We start from the raw sequence: 17,994 nt of genomic DNA, 5'->3' as shown, positions 1-17,994 counted from the left end.
ATACTTTTTTACACATCCCCTAGGAACAGCTTTGTGAGCAGAACTTATAATGGCTTTTTGTAGTTTTCGGAATGAGTGATCCACATTATCGGTTACTAAATTCCCAGTAACAGACTCATCCGTGGTTTTTCTATAAAGCTGCCAGTTTGCCTTTTTAATATTCCACCTGGTTCGTTTTTTATTGTGTGGCTTCTTAGAGGTGGACTGTAAATCGATTAGGAGTATCTTATGACCACAACTTCCAAGGGCAGGTAGGAGTGAATGAACAATTTCCGGTTGCCTCGAAGGATGAGACAACACAATATCGGGGTGAGACGTATGGCCGGCGTGGGATAGAAAGGTCGGTGCATTTGAAGTATTGTCAACGAATAAAACTGGGTTTGAATCAATGAAATCCTGCCAAATCCTGCCTACCGCGCTTGTACATGAGTAACCCCATCGCATTGATGGAGCATTTAGATCACCACAAAGGATTGAGTGTCTATCCCACTGTGCTTCCAACCATTCTAGTTTAGGTTTGTGTCCAGGCGGGTTACAGGCAAATAAGAGACGTCGCAGATATGCATCCTTCCATACCCTCAGTTCAACACATTCTAATTTATCCTAATCTTCCATTTCCTTCAGGATATTAAAGCTAACCAGCAATGAAGATTTCTCAGCCACTATTGACCATCTTAATAGATTATATTATTTCACTATAAGAGTTGCTGCTTTACGCTTCAAGTCAATGAGGTAATCAGCACTGCGAGAGCTCTCACACTGATCTCTCATTAATTTCAAGATTATCTAAATGCCATTAGCACAGAACCCCTGTAATGTGTTAATACACGAAATACAGAATTTTTCTATTCTATTCTATATTAGTAGTAATGATGATAGAAATAAAATTGATATTATGGGTTTTCATTTAGTTTGGTTAATTTTCATACAGATATTCAATGACAATAAGTGCTTACATGTAACTTAATTTGTAGCACAGATTTAGAAGCACTAGCACGAAGTGCTTTCTAAAGATTATCTTTTTCCTTCGTAAATAACAACTCCGTTGCGTTCACTTCTTTTTGTAAGTCGTCTTTCTAAATTAAGTGCCGAGCGATTATAGTCTAAGATGTAATGTGGTACTGGTTCGATTTCCAGTCTTGGGCTTGGATTTAATCTAATGGTATTTAAAAAAAAAAATGTGAGTGAAGTATGTTAGCTACCCATCTTATCTTTAACTTATTAACAATGCCAAGGATGCACTTGCTCATCCTACTGAGCTTTTTGCCAGTGGCCAAGGACGTTAAATTAGACCATAATTTTTAGAGTTCTATTACTGGCATTGGTTGGTATGTTATGTTCTTGTGTTCGGCCTTTCTACAGACCTTATTTTGCATCACATTAACTCTGGTTTCCATCCTGTGCGCAAGGAATTTGTTTCAGCAATTTTTTAATTTTTCTCATTTCTTTAAATCATTATTTAGTTTTTTGAGTATGTATATACAATAAATACCTTTCCTAGTAATTATTATTTTTTAATAGGATGAAGAAATTTTAGAAAAATATATCAACTGGTTTGCAGTGACTGTAGCTGAAATAGACAGATGTAAAGAAGAAGTAGATTTGATTGATAAGAATTCTACTTGTTCAGATATCACTGCCCAATTAAGACAAGAACTTACTACTTACAAAAATAAGGTAAGTTAAAAAAAAAAATTAATTTTCTACTAGATTCAAGAACAGGGAAAAAGCAGATATCGTAAATTTTTTGTTAAACGATTGATTTTTACAACATCTGGTCATTCCCCTAAGAATGATTTTCTACTCATCTGTCTATCTGTTAATCATCGCCCCAGCTTTCTTCTTTTCATAAGAAGTTAAATAATTTCTTGGACTGGTGCACTTAGTTTCATTTGTTTCGTGTGACAAAACAAGTTACCTTATTTTCTTGATAATTGGATATATGGAGATCACATTTGGGAAAAAGCTTAGATTTCATGTCTCATTACTTGACTTTCCAATTTCATCCACCACCGAAATCGCACTACTATTTCTATTTAACAGGTCAGTAAAATGCTCCTTCCATCTGTCTAATACTTCCGCTCCTTGCATTACTTTCCCATTTATATTCTTACAAGCATCGATTCTCGGTTGGAAGCCTTGGTTCAAAAACTCGATCTGCTCAACTTTTCTTTTTAGGTATTCTCTTTTCTTCTTTTGTATAATCTTTTTTGCATTTCTTTGACTTTCCTCATATATGTATAGCAGCACTCTGCCTTGCCTAGTAGTCTGTGTATATCTTTATGTTGGAAGGAGGTGCTCTTCACCAACATATTGGTGGCATTTGCGAATTGGCATAAGTATTTTCCATTTTCATTGGTTTCTTTATGAAGCGAGATACGGCCCGCGGCTGTACATATAAAACTTTCCCTGCCTATTTGTGCATTAAAATCCCCAAGGATTACTCTTAAATCATATTTCTAGAATCAGCATCTGATTCTAGTAGGACTAACATTAAGTGTCAACTCTAAATTCTGGTAGAAAACAATTTTCGAGTCATCATCAGCATCTTCTGAAGGAGCGTATGCTGCTATCAGCGTTATATTTCGGAATTTGCCATTCAATTCTATCATTTACCGGTTCAAAACTTAACAAACTCTTCCTCACCTTCTTACCTATCATAAATCCGGTTCCATTTCTTCCACTTCTCCTTTCGGGTCCACTATACAGCACTGTATACGAGGTGTGTTCAAAAAGTAACGGGAATTTTTAAATTTCGCGGGTTTGGAGAGTCTGATTGTAAAATTTTTTTTTTATTATGTTGGTACACATGCCCCTGAAGTACGATAAAATTTTCAGTAATATTCATTGTTTACTTCTTAAGTGGCAGCGGTTAAGGTTAGACGTGTTTTTCGAGCTTGGCGATTTTTGTTTGTTAAAAAAAATGGATCAAAGAATTTGTATTAAATTTTGCGTAAAAAATGAAATAAAGTGTGTGAAATGTTAATAAAGGCATATGGTGAGTCTGCTATGAGTAAAACAAGGATTTACGAGTGGTATAAGCGTTTCCAAGATGGCCGCGAAAACGTTGAAGATGACGAACGACCTGGACGTCCAAGCACATCAACAACCGATGAAAACGTGAAAAAAGTGAAAGAAATGGTTATGAACGATCGCCGAATCACAATCAGAGAAGTCGCTGATGATGTTGCCATATCAATTGGCTCATGCCATGAAATTTTTTCGGATGTTTTGGGTATGAAACGTGTGGCAACAAAATTTGTTCCAAAATTGTTGAATTTCGAACAAAAACAGCGGAGAATGGAAGTTGCTCAAGAGTCACTCAATGAAGTCGACAACGATGCGGATCTACTGAAACGTGTTATAACAGGTGACGAAACATGGGTTTACGGATATGATGTCGAAACTAAGGCTCAATCGTCCCAGTGGAGGCATTCTGGATCGCCAAGACCGAAAAAGGCTCGACAAGTGCGGTCGAATGTGAAGGTTATGCTCACTGTGTTCTTCGATTTTATTGGCATAGTGCATCATGAATTCTTGCCACAAGGTCAAACAATCAATAAGGAGTACTACCTACAAGTTCAACGCCGTTTGCGTGAAGCAATCCGAAAAAAACGCCCGGATTTGTGGCAAAACAATTCATGGATTTTGCACCACGATAATGCACCTGCTCACACTTCATTGCTTGTTCGTGAATTTTTGGCCAAAAACAAAACTTTAACGATGCCCCAGCCTCCATATTCGCCAGACATGGCTCCATGTGACTTTTTTCTATTTCCAAACATAAAGAGAACATTAAAAGGCCGTCGTTTTACAAGCATAGATGACATTAAAAGCGAATCGCTGAAAGAGCTGAAAGCTATCACAAAGATCGAGTTTCAGAAGTGTTTCGAGGATTGGAAAAAGCGCTGACACAAGTGTATTGTATGCGAAGGGGACTACTTTGAAGGCGACAATATTAATGTAGATGAATAAATAAATATTTTTTTCAAAAAACGAAAATTCCCGTTACTTTTTGAACACACCTCGTATTCCTTCTTATCTATTCTACCGCTAACTTGCCATCTGATCTCCTGTAGGGCCACCGCGTCTGTGTTGAATTTCAATATCTGCTTCGCAATCTCAGCCATTTTTTCCGGCTGGAGCATCGCACATACATTCCATGTAGCTAAAACCAAATCCGATTTCCTACGTCTTTTTCCATTACATCTATCCAGGTTATTCTTATTGTTGTCTTTGGGTTTTAGAATCTTTTGATTTAAGGTGTGAAGGGGATTAGCCTCCAGCATCTGATTCTAGTAGGGAGGCTGCCCCTTCCGAGCCCCTAGACAAGCTCCCCCATCCGGGGTGGCTTCCTAGGAACCGTATCCCTAGGGTGATTACTGTAAAATATGTGCTTGTGTCAGTGTTGGTGTGTATGTGTAAGTGATTGTGCATGGTATACTGAGCTGCGGTTACCCGCGGGGGCGCTACTCCCCAGGAAACTGCATGCAACAGTTTCCCCCTGCGAGTGGCTGATTGCATCTAACTGGATGGGCGATGGGGCCACTACCTCCCTACGCCTTATCATGTCTCATTATTTTTGTTAATTATTGTTAATTTTTTTAAAAATTATTTTGTGAAGGTTGTGACCATTGAACAGAGATTACTAGAGATGCAGAACGAAATTATGCGTTCTACTAATATAAAAAGCGATGCGAACACATGCTTAGAGCAGGCGCATAATGATTTGTCGACAGTATCTGACGAACTTGCTCAGCTTTACCACCATGTGTGTACAGTTAACGGACAAACTCCGACAAGGGTTCTATTAGATCATGAGAAACATCAAAATCATGGTAAAGTAACATTAAATTGTTTAAGAGGTTTTATAATGATGTTGAACGCTGGTGAAAGATGAAAACGAAGTGACGAAATGTTTGTCAGAGGAAGTATTGTTTTCGTTTAGCATTTGGAAAGTGAGTTTTAACAGAAATAATATTTTAAGTCCCTTGATCTATTTTAAAAATGGAGCTTTGGGTTCGTTCAGCATAACACAAAAATAAATAAAGCAGAAAGTTGACTTAATATTTAGTTTAGGCTCAACCAGCGGACTCGAAAATAAGGTTTGGGTCAAAATTGATCAAAGTGAAATACTTCTTTACAAAGTAGTTTTTTTTTTGTGATTTTTCCACAATAGGAAATGCATATTTGAGGGTTTGGAGAGGGTTGAAAAGATGCCTTGAGTAGCCCGCAAAGAAGAGGAGCTAATTTTTTTTTTCTCTACCGTAGCATATGGTAATGCAAAGTGTTGGTAGTGCGCAGTACGATTAAGAAAGCCGACGGACTAATAATAATAAATATGTAGAGGACAGAGTTCGATAAGGTAAGAACCCTGGTGAGTGGTGGGGAGGAGTGACAGAGGCAGAAGGTGGTAAGCCATTGCCGAGAGAAGTCCAAGAGTCGCTGCGAATTAAATAACCAGCCGATTGGCGTGAGGAGAGCCAGCTCCCAGATTAAGTCCTCTGTGCACCCCTTAACCACTCACCAGGGTTCAGGCTTTAACTCTTGTTAATAGTAATTTAGCGTTTAACCAGAGGTTATTTTTTAGTTAAAAGAGTTTTGGTTTATTTTGTTTTTAGTTATTGTGAGGGATATTTTTAGTTTATTCTTGGTATTCATTTCAAGGGTTTTTATGTTGTAGAAATTTAATTATATTGGGAGATTTTGTATATATGAGCGTACGGTGGAATAAGTAATTAATAATAAATCGCTAACTAAATAACCGAATCTTTTCCTCCCCTCTACCTGTGTGAATGGTCGTGTGAGTGTGAAGGTGTGATTGCAGAAGCTGAAGGAGAGAGCGCGCGTCAGAGGGACCGTACGCTGTGGAGTAGGTAGGTACCAGAGAGGTTCACAGTAAAATACTATCAGGGTCGGAAGCTTCAAGGACTTAAACTAACATTTCCCAAATGAGCCTGCAATGTGTCTAATGAGGTTCATCAGAAAGGCTCACCTTGAAGTTTCACTAATGCAGCGTTAGCTCTCGGGCGATGAACTTGAATGTGATACACCAACATATCTTTTTCCGTTTCAGGAATTCTTACTCTGGTGGACCCTATGAGAGAGTTTTAGAAAAAAAGGGATAGTACCTGACTTCTTCAGAGGTCATTTCGTTATCCCTGATTAGTCTTCTCTCGCATCAATTTTTGTCTTCCTAATTATTAAGCCTCATGGTATGTTTTCTTTTTCTTTTTTTTTTCTTGGCTTCGTTAAAAATCCTTCTGATCCTCCTAAGGAAAGTAGAAAGTTAATGATAGGCCAACTTATCTTTTTCTTTACAGTTTTCTTCCAATGACATCCAGAATCACCTGAAACTTCTGTGCTACTTTTACCTCTTGGGGTTTTGAAATAATTCCACACAAAGTTGATTTCGTGGCGTAGTTCTTGTTTATATAATTCCCAGTCTGTATTTTTGGCATTAGGTATGTCATTTTCTGAATGCTTTCAAACGTGACTTACGCTAGCTACACATAATTATGTTGATCTGTCGCTAATGCTTGAGACGTTTTTCGAAGAGCAATGTGATAGCTGGCACGTTTATTATATATTTTGAACCCTGCTTTGTTGGGTGCAGATTATGAAAAATTGTTTTTTGTATAAGTGCTAAACATTTGGATGGATATCCTTTCGCGGATATGCTTTTAGATGGTTGGAGGCTCAAGTTAAAGCACACATCGATGCCGAAACGTTTGGCTATTATATAAAAACGATTTTTGAAAAAAAAAGCCTTTTAAAATATAAAAATGGAAAGGCCACAAGTAACTGCAGACATTTGCGAATTTCAAGTTGAACTTCGAGAAATGCAGTGAGAGAAAGGTGTGTGAATGAGTTTGATCTCTTGTTCTTTCTTTTTTCTTTTCTGTTTTTTAATTGAATCCAAGTACTTTTTATTTGTTCTATAACTTGGTGTTACAGATACCTCTACTTATTTACTTCTAATACTGAAGTTTTATTATTTTTATTGCGACAGTATCCTCATGTATTCTGTTTTTAACGAATATCCTCCTTACGTAGGTACCAGTGTGTCAGAAAAAGAGAAGAAAGAAAAGACTTCTGAGGCATTACCAGATGCGGCAGCGGTAACTCAGATAGTTGAAACTATACTTGACCAGGTGAAACATTTGAAAGTAGCTGTTAACAATACAATAGAACGTGCTAAAGCTGGAGGTACTACAATATCTGACTGTAAGTTACAATTTGTTTCTTTCGATAACCGAATTATTTATTTATTCATTCTTTGTGTTTGATTAAATGTAAAATTACAGTATCCATGACAAGTTTGGGTCCTGAAGAAGTCAGTGAATTGCAAGAGCAAGTCATCAAACTTAAATCTCTATTAAGCACTAAGAGGGAACAGATCGCAGCTTTGAGAACTGTTTTGAAGTCGAATAAGAACACTGCAGAATTCGCGTTATCAAATCTCAAATCAAAATACGACAATGAAAAAGCTGTTGTATCTGAGACGATGATGAAGTTGAGAAATGAATTGAGAATGCTTAAAGAAGAAGCAGCTACTTTTTCAAGTAAATTTTCTTATATTCTGTTATTATTTTCTCTTAAACGATTTACTTTAAAATTCATACACTCACAGGCAAGCATTGTAGGTAAAGATAATTTGAAATAGTTAGCTAGGAAAATTATTGTAGAGGTTTTCTGAGAGGTGAGGGGTGAAGTCAGGCTCTCCTCGGAAGTCATTTAATGTATTCTATATATAGCTAACTCGTTTTAAATATTAATAAAATTTGAGTTGATATTAATAGTTATTGAATTTGCAAAGTTTCATAGAAGAAAATCGGTAAAGCGTAGCTTTACTGAACACTTTTTTTCGGTTCTTTTAGTATTCTGAAGCCAATTCAATGAGTTTTTTAATTAGGTATGATGTGTTAACCTTTCACTTAGTTTTAAAATGTTTAAGTAGATTTTAGGGGAAGTGACCCTGGAAAATTAATTGTTTATAACACTTAAGATAACCAACATTTAGTAGTGACTTAAAAATATTCTTAGTTTTTGTAGAAAATTTGTACATTAGAAGTTGACAATTATAGTAAGAGTAACTAGTGTGTGTGTTCCACCTCAGAATGTATTATTCTGTTATTACTTTTTGTTATTGGTTGCAAGAGGAAAATCGCTGTTTTGACTTTGAGGAAATTTGAGGTTTGGGTTTTCTCCGGATATATATGTTACAGGTTTTTAAAGTAGTTTTTAGTCAGTCCAGTTATAAAACGTAAGTTAACGATAAAAACCCTTCACTTTGTTTTATTACGATTTTTTTTCTGCTACTTTTTATTAACGGATATTGAACTACTACGACGTTTATTTGATAAATTTTTCAGGAAAAATATTTTAGTGTGGTACTGAAATGAGGCGAGGTTAGGGTCACCACTATTGATCTGTTTTGGTAATATTACTAGTGAATATTGCTAATTCGTGATCAATATTCAGAATTTAAAGATTGAAGTTGGAACTTATCAGAACATTATTTTGTAATTTACTTTAGTTTCTTTTGTACTGTTTTGAATGTAGTTTCAGGGGAATGTAGGGAACGGGGTGATATTTTGTTTTCGTTACTAATAGCGAGTTGACGAAGACAGACTACAAAATGGAGGGCTCTTTCCAAATCAGCCTAAACCCTTCTTTAAATCCAAACACTCGTACTTATTGTTGCTTGAACATTTTAAATCTTGTTAATTATATGTGATATTTGCAGTAAAAGGAGGTTGTATAAATGTTCCAAACCTTTTTCTTTTTTGCTTTAAGGTTTAAGAGCGATGTTTGGTGCTCGCTGTGAAGAGTATTCCACACAAGTTGATGAATTACAGCGCCAGCTTTCTGCAGCTGAAGATGAGAAGAAAACCTTAAATCAGCTTCTACGTTTGGCTGTCCAACAGAAACTTATGCTAACTCAAAAACTGGAAGATTATGAAGTTGATAGAGAAATGCGAGCTGCTCGCAGACCGGCATCAAATAATCCTACAAGAGGTGGCCCAGGTGTCGGCCTTAAACAGAGATTTGCTCAATCCTCTAGATCGAGAGAATATTTCTGATAGAAATTTAACGTTTTTATATATTATTTATTACTTTCGACAGTACGTTATCATTTATTTGTCGAGTTAAAAGTAACGTAGGGGGGAGAATAATATTTTAAATGTGTAAATCAAGAAGCAGTGAAAGGATTAAAAGGTAATATTATGTGTATTTAAATTTTTGTTTTAATTTTTTTTTCTGATGGCCCTTAAGTAAACACCAGGAATACTGTTTTAGAACTTATGAAGTAAATTTCGACTTTTTTGTCTTTAGTTCATTGAATGATTAATAAGTCAACTGAGGTGCAAAAAAAAAAAAAACGGCAGTTCTTAGTTTTTAGAAATATCGGATTAGTTGTTATCATTTGACCAATTGGGTTATAGAGCAAGATAAAACAAATGAACTCTCAATTCATCCTCAGCAAGGAATTAGTTTGCGGTACATTTGCTAAGCATGATTAATTACGTATTTCAGGCCATTTATAATTGACTTAACCAGATGAAAAATTTTCTAATTTTTTTTTTAAATTTTATTTTTGTAATTAATTTTTTAAAGTGATACTTTGAGTTTAACTCAATGAGTGCTCAAGTGGTGTTGAAAGAAGACAGAAGTTAAAGATACGTAGTGCGTCATTGTCAAATTATCAGCGAAAGTTTGTTTGCTGACCGTGCAGATTTTAAAAATGCAGTTCATGTATCCTAACACTACCAAATTATATAGAATCCTCTTTTTTTTTATTCTCTTTTGTTTGAACTGATGTTCTGCATCTGTTACTTTTGTTTCCCAGTAATTTACCCAATCATTAGCTCAATACTTTGGTTGAACTATTTCAAACTCACATTTAAAAGCAAATTTACTATTTAAAAAATTTAACTTTCCCTTTTAAATACCACCCGCCTTTTCTTTTCTTTTCTTTCTTTTTTAATGAGCTGCTGGGCTTCAGCGCAGATTGTTGCCGCGAAATTTGCGATTCCAAGGGGCACGACGAGGACGCGATCTACTTCATGCCCTAAGAGTTCGGCGAGAAATTGCAGCTCTAAACATGAAGGAGAGACTAGCAAGATTAAGGATTGATTGCTGGGAAAAAGATAGACAGACCACTTCAAGTCGCAAGGCTAAAAACGCAGGTGAAATTTTCAACTCAAGGAGGTGTTATTCACCAAAAATATTGTTTTTTTCTGTTGGTACGTGGGCACCAAATTTTGATGAGGAGACTCGGCTATCCTGATAGGTCTAACAAATATTGTTGACAAGAAATTGGACAAAGTAGTGTTACCCAGTGACTCCCAAGCTGCGTTAATAGCCGTAACGGGTTCTCAAAGTGGAATTTCCGCAAATGTAAGAGCGTGCGAATAAATAGTTGAAAAGGCACTTACAGAAGTGGGCTTTCCAGTGGATTCCGGCGCCTTGTGGATTATCAGGCCGATAAACTTGCGAAGCAGGGGAGTCAATTTGATCAGCCCGACCACACAATGTGTTTCGCTTCGGCTTAAAGAGTTATAGGTAGTCACTTAAAGGGAAAATTACATGCGAAATTTGGGAGCATGGCCGCTGGAAAGCAGTGGGTAAGACTGCTAGACTGAGTGGGTAAGACAGGAGGTATCCGGTAAGACAGGTATGTCGGTCTCCCAAGAAAAGATTCTGTCGTGGTATTCAGAGCAATTACAGGGCACGATTATCTCCAGCCACACCACCACAAAAATAGGTATCAGGGACTCGCCGATTAGCCCATTGTGCAATAACGGCGTAATGACTTTTCAATATTTGAACGCGTGCCCGGTATTACAGAATATGAGTACTATATGTGATAAATATTGGGCTGCGACAAGAAATGGCTTAACGCCTTTGTTACAGGATAGAAAAAAAAAAAAAAAATCGCTTGGGCACCTTCTTCGGACATACATTCATGTAAGGTTTTGGTAATTACACTATTTGTATTTTGCATTTTATTCATTTAGTTTGTTTTATTTTTTTAGCATTGACTTTGGCACTATCTGTATTATTTTTCTTGTGAAACGATAAAAACTAAGGGAGTGAAGCCCAGATCATGATTTGCGTGTAATCAAGTCCTTTTAGGGACGAATTAAACTTTTACAAACATATTATATTATTTTTTTAATTTAAAGAGCGTTAATACCTGAGGTCAAAGGCGCCCGAAGCCATTTTCAATGCACTGCCAGCCTCCTGACAGTATTCCCTCGTTACAATCAATGCTATCCATCACTGGACGTAGAGCTGTAAGAGGCTCCTAGGAAGAAGAAGAAGAAAAAAAACAAAACCTTAAGGCTGTCTGCTGGACTTTATTATCTCATTTCGTGTTTTAGTTCCTGTAACAAAAGTAAAAAAAAATAAAAATAAATCTCGAAATAATCATTTATCCTTGTGAGTGATTAAGTAAAAAATTATTATCCCTTTATCTAAATTAACCGAGAAGCATTTATTTATTTTTACACCAAATATGTTTTATTAGAAAGTAACAAATAAATAAAATATACTTAATTCCCTGACTAAGCATTTTTCGGCTTCAAGTGCGATCCTTCTGTAAAAATAGGTTTAGAATTTAAAAAGGATTCTTGTCAGTTCTCAGCATATTATGTGTGACCATAAATGGAATTAATTTGTTAAAGGCAATAACTGTAAAGCCAAATCCACTGTGACTTAAAAAAAAAAGATGCGAGTCAGCCAGTAGACCGCTAAACCGATCGCTAAACGTGCCCTTATTTTACTGTGTTATGGGTGGTAGTACCGTGTTGTTTTTTTTTTTTTTTCTTTCTTTTTTTTTGTATTAGGCTTTATTTTGGCACTTGTCTTTAGAAGTAGCTAGTCCACAAACACCCATGGGGTATCTTTAACTAAATTTTAAATTTTGTTTTTCCTGAGTTTGGCTTTTTGTAAGGTTAACCAAACATTTCCTTCAAGTTGTTAAATTCATTTATCATTATTGTTTACTGGATAGCACTTTAGTGAAAGAAATAATAGTAATTAATTGTTACAAGTTTGCATTTTTTAGACAAGTTAAACTTATTTCATGACGATTAGAACTCAACAATGTCTTTTCCATGTTCGCTTCATTTTGTTTCGTTTTTCATCAGTTTTGGGGGCTCGCCCATCTTAAAGCATATCTAATATCAACCTGCTTATCAACAGTGAACATTGTACGTGTAAGCCGATATTTATTTATTAGTTCTTAGTACACTTTTTAAAGCTAACCATTCTTTTTTGTACCTTAAAATTAAACATAGATTTTAATTATATCACTTTGAATGTGTAGATATTGTAAATATTTACTTTTACTGCAAGATAAAATGTATATAGCTGATTTTAAGAAAGATAAAGAAACTTTGAAATTTGGTTATTTTTAATGTTTTATAAAATATTTTATTTTTATTTTTTACTGCTCGATAAATATTTAACAAAAGTAAGTGACATTTAAAGATAATGTTATTTCGTGAAGTGTGAGTAAATTTTTTACTTACCGAGAGCCGTTTAATTTTTAAAAGGATTTTTCTGCTCCTAAAAGTAATTAGGAATAAAAAAAACAACTATTTGGCTAATACCACCTGAAAGTAAAAAGTCTAAATAGTTTATAAAGTGCAATCTTACGTGCGGTTTTATTCAATTTGTTTTGTTGTTTTAATTGATATTTTTATGTTGAAAGTTGTCACAGTTTTCTAATAATATGATGATGTCCGTTCGGACAAATTTTTCTGTACAATAATTCCGAATTTGTTATCACTCGATAACTAATGGACAAGGCGCATTAAAATCCGTAGTTGTTGGCGTCCTCTGCCTTCTCAGATTCCGATAAACGGACATTGACACAGCGTTTTAAAGGCTGCAGTTCCAAACACTTAGAGTAAAATGACATCCGATCGGCCAATATTTTCTGTGAGTTAGTTCCGTATTTGATAAAGGTTTCTTTCGCGACAGATAGAGAGATAATAGAGACCTCAAAACCTATTAACGTTCTTCTCAGGCCCAGATTTAAAAGTGAAGAATGTGGGCGAATCTCTAGAACGGCAAATTTTAAGGGAAGATTTCTACTTTAATTTTTAAAGTAGAATGTTTGTTTCCACCAGTTACAAAGTGACGCTCAAAGCAAAATTTTCTGAGATTATCCATGCATTTGCCCTGGCGACATTAAGAAAAAATCTTCCATTAAATTGTCGATTGATTGTTTCTGTAATATTAATTTACAAGTAATAAAAATGGCCATTCTACTCTATCACTAATAATGAACAATATTAATAATATATAACAAATTTAGATTCCGATTTGTTTTAAAGTACACAATTTTAGGTTTAAAATTTTTCTGGTAAATAACAGATATTATAGTGAAAGGGACGTCAGGTCTTCGTTATTCTCATTTTCTGTACCTTACGATTAAAGAGAACATAAAAGCGCAAATTTGGCCAAAAACTTATAATCTGTTGATCCTAATAGTGTGTTAGATTCTTCATTTGCTTTGTAATTATTTTATAAAACGGAGAACAGATATTGTGTATACAAATCAAAATTAAAAACATTAAAAATTAAAATTATTGTTGGGAAGTTAATTTATTAAACGTGGTTAGTAATGAATTGATCGATTTTTTTCCCTTTAATATTAATAAAGAAAGTTATGAGATACTGCGGTTCTCTGAGCGCAGCTTTAGTAGTTAGAATACATGATTTGGATGTTCTAGCCAGCAACAAATGCGTTATTTACATTAGAGTATATAATTTAAGAAAATAAGTTAAATATAATATAATAATTATTACGGAAGTGTTTTTTATTTTAACATTTATTAAATATATAATTGCTTTAATCCATCATTAAATGTTTTAAGTAAATATGCTCTATTGTAAAATATTGTTCTATTTATTATTGGTTGTTTGTTATTTAGTTATTGAAATTATAATTTTTTATGTTTATTATTTCAAACAGTTTCTACATTATATATTTTCCAAACTAATTGTTTTTATTTATTTTTTTATCTGCAAAAACAATTTCATCTTCTAAATCTGGACAAAATTGTATTTATTCATATTAGTGCTTCCTTGCCTAGATTGTTTTCGTTCTCCTAGAAAGTTTTGTTTACATTTACGTATACATAGAGTTCATATCAACCACTCAACTCTGCCTTTCCTATTGCTGCATTCCTCAACTGTATTTTGCTTTCGGCAAGTCTTGCTTCTTATATCCCTGTATAACCCATCGTTAAGAGATGGAAATAGCTTTTTATATATTATTCTTTTATAACAAAATTTTTGCTGATACTGTATTGAACCGGGGCCGTTAACCTCTTGCGAGCACACAAACACACTGGCTTATTACAAGACCTATGTCGCTTAGGCGTCCGTTTCCGGTGCACTTGCACCTACACACCCATGATATTTAGATATTTAATAGGCTCCTGCTCAAAGGCGAGTAAGTAAAAATGAGTCTTAGAACAACTTTGTCCAGTTGTGTTTTGTTTCTACCTTATTATGCTCTAACCATCTACTTAAGTGATCATAAAAGAGAATTCTATTTTCTGCGTTTCTTTTACTGATGTTTTAATTTATTATTATTATTAAAATGTAGTTGTTTCTGATTTACCAAAAAAATAAATAAATAAAATAAATTAATTAATAAATAAAAATAAAAATTCTCGTCTCTATTTGTATTTTCAAAGTTTGCTATTATTAATATTGAAATGATTTTTTTTTTGTATTTTATTTGCTTTTTCACGATTTTATACTAATATTTTTGTTGTTTTTAAAAATTAATATGTTTTCGTTTCCTAACTTTATTTTATTTTTAAGGGAATTATTTCTATTCTTATTTGATGGTTCGACCTGTGAGGTCAGCCTTTTTCTCAAATTTCAATTTCCTCTATTATACTTTTCCACTGACTACAAAATTTCTGAAACTCTCATAAGCCCCTCATAAATAAAGGGTCACTTCAGTACGGTTCCACAACGTTACAATCATTGAGAGGCTTTAAAATATTGCTTTAATTCCAGATTTGCAGAAAATCGGTTGACCGGAAGTGCTACATTGGGCTTCTGAAGTTTTGACATTTTCTTGGTAACGATTCCAAACATTTTGCTTAAATTTGGTGTGTTAATACATACTTGTATTAAAAAAAAAACAAAAAAAAAACCAGTATCAAATGTTTTTAAAGCCGATAGATATAACTTAGAAACAAACTTTTGCATTTTGCCTGTGGCATTGGCGTAGAAAACCATGGTGTAGAAAACTAATTACAACCGTAATTAATGTGTAACAGAATGTCGTGTGAGTGTTTAAACCAGATTTGTTTAGATTGGTTTCGTGTCTTAAAACTTGGGTATTTTTGCCAACAAACTCTTAGTAAGAATCTTTATTTGTTTTACAATTTTCAGGTTTTTTAACTAATAGATGGGAAGCTTTTTAATATTTCTTTTATTATTCAATTTCCTGATTCTCTCAAAATAATTTACTTTAACTTTTGATTTTATTTTTAAATACTGTTTTTTATGTTTCATTTGAACTGGTTTCACATGTGCAAGTGCCTTAGTCTTTACGGTTCTGTTTTATCGTGTTTCTTTTCCGCTATTTAAACATTTAATGAGAATAGGAATTTCCTTAAAAATAAAAAATATTTATTATTTTCATTTTATTTATGTAAAACAATTAAAATTAATTATTTAACTATTATTTTGTAATACCTTTTCAAGTGTTGATAGTTTGAAACTTAGTTTCTGTTAGTAAACAAAGAACAGATGAACAATAAGATGAAATAAATAGTATTCTTTAAGCTTTTTCATTTTTTTTTTGTACTTTTTTTTTTAAAATTTCGTTGTTTTTACTGTTCAGTGTGTGGAATATATTGCTTGAGAGATTTTAAATATTTTATTGTATTTCAATAATGCTTTGTTATTTTCTAAAGTGGCGTAGTATTTAAATCATTTTATATTAAAACTATTTTATACTTTTTTAAAAAAATAAAACACGACACCACGGACTGCTGAAAAACTGCTTCTGTCCGTCCTTGTATGCATGAATGCCGTCCCTAATTAAAAAAAATAAAAGTAAAGTAAATGGAAGGAGTAAATAAATATTAAATTAACTACGGAATTTTGTTTCAAAGAGATGTATTGTTCATTTACTATGTATGTTTAAAAGTGTGTTTGCAAAAATTTTAATTATTGTTACAATTTGTATTTTTAATCAAATGATCAAGATATAAAACTATTTATCCACACTTTTGTATTATAAACAAAAAAACAAACAAAAACAAAAAATTGAATATCTTCTGTGCCACCTTTAAGGGTATTTTCTTTCTCTTCTTGAGATTAGATGACACTGGCTAATCAGTGCGAAAACTTCCAAAAAAACATTAGTGTCGCTCCGGGAGAGAGATATTGATAGGTTCTGTTTTTAGCCGAGATATCCTTGCACGTGTCTCTTAGTGGGCGAATGGACAACCAGTTCTACCTCAAGGTTTATGTTGGTATTATTGTTTTGTTTTGGATGAGCGCGCACAAATTCAGAAAGAGATTTTTCGGACTACACGGATTAGACTACCGAAAGCAATAAATTCTTGATTCCTCATTTCAAATTTGGTGCCGAACTGTTCTAGAAAACTGGAAGAGGTTTTTTCTATTAAGGATGTTCTAATCTGGATAGTAGAACCTCGGTAATGTGGAAAGTTCGAGAAATAAATAGGTATATAGCCAAAAAAGGAACTTCTCTCCCCCTTCTTTCTCCCGCATAAGCTAATGGCGTATCTCAAATACATTATTTTTTATTACGAACGGTTTTTAAAGAGGCACGCCTGAGTACAGAAATGTGTATGTCTCAGTGGGTCATCAGTAATCTAAAGTGCTGATTGGAGGTCCAGACTGAGCAGTCAGATCTTGTTGGATGTGACAGTTGTTTTAAGCAGACATTGCTAATGCAATGCATACCAAACCCTCTTGTTGAGCATGATAGGAAAGAGGGAGAAACACCCACTAATCTCATGAATGATTGGGTTTTGAGAACTTCGGCTTAAACAAGGTGACTAGGGAAGAGCATAGACTTCTTTTCTATAAAGTTATTGTACTATTTGTCATTGCTAAAAATCTTACGTGTTAACGAATTGCAAAGGCCATTTGCTCCCGATCCAATGGATGACCTGTCTCATACTTTCTCCCGTAAGTCCACTTCTTATTGCCTATCACTTTTGTGATCACATAGTTACAAGTCTCATCACATAGTTTTGTAGAGCCGCCTGCTCTAATTTTTCAAGTTAAAGTTAATTGTTCCAATAGATATGCAATAAACTGGGAAGTAAGTGCTACTGAAAAAGTAGTTACTAGATTATTGCTAGAAAATAAATGAGCAGGAATGTGATAATCTAGAAACATCCATACGAAGGTTTTGACTAAGTAGCCAATTATCTTTGTAGCCAACCTTTGTTTAAACATTAAAAGACTGTTATACAAGCAAATGCATTCCTCGCTTGCACAGTAACATACTGGAAATATATTCATTAGTAATTCCATGTTTTAAATAACTACGAGTAGAATGACCTTTACTTTAGACAAAATAGTGTTGATTAATCGCATTCTTTACTACAATTGAAATTGCAAACACTACTTTATTTAGACGACTTTTTATTACACCTTTTATAATAATATTTTAAAGATATATATATATATATAAAACTATATATATATATATATATATATATATATATATAAATAAAAGGGACTTGGCTAATTTGTATTATATGTCCAAACATTTTTGTGATGTTTTCAACTATGTAATATGAACTAACTTTGTACAAATCTTTCGAAATATATTTTACTTTCTATAATGATTTGTCGTTAATTGTATTTTCTGTCGAGTTGGCTTCGGGAAGCGTACTGCAATAGACCCTACGATTTGTAGTTTGTGTTAGAAGTATTTTTTAGTGGTTCCTTTTTGATTTTTTT

General features: G+C 33.9%; 1 protein-coding gene across 1 annotated transcript in view; it reads left to right on the top strand.

The window, feature by feature from the left end:
* Nucleotides 1-17,073, top strand: part of BicD (Microtubule-associated protein Bicaudal D) — a 29,413-nt gene extending 12,340 nt beyond the window's left edge. The window contains exons 8-12 of the mRNA XM_074134347.1: nucleotides 1,522-1,677; nucleotides 4,625-4,838; nucleotides 7,057-7,227; nucleotides 7,308-7,565; nucleotides 8,800-17,073. Coding sequence (XP_073990448.1) covers nucleotides 1,522-1,677; nucleotides 4,625-4,838; nucleotides 7,057-7,227; nucleotides 7,308-7,565; nucleotides 8,800-9,086 — 1,086 coding nt within the window. The 3' untranslated portion in view covers nucleotides 9,087-17,073. The remainder of the gene's footprint in view (nucleotides 1-1,521; nucleotides 1,678-4,624; nucleotides 4,839-7,056; nucleotides 7,228-7,307; nucleotides 7,566-8,799) is intronic.
* Nucleotides 17,074-17,994: the final 921 nt, after the last annotated feature.

The sequence above is a fragment of the Rhodnius prolixus genome, unplaced genomic scaffold (assembly GCF_049639745.1).
Source record: "Rhodnius prolixus isolate KJV_2025 unplaced genomic scaffold, Rpr scaffold_16, whole genome shotgun sequence".
Lineage (NCBI taxonomy): Eukaryota > Metazoa > Arthropoda > Insecta > Hemiptera > Reduviidae > Rhodnius > Rhodnius prolixus.
Note: the sequence above shows the minus strand (reverse complement) of the source record. Positions and strands in the feature narration are given on the sequence as shown.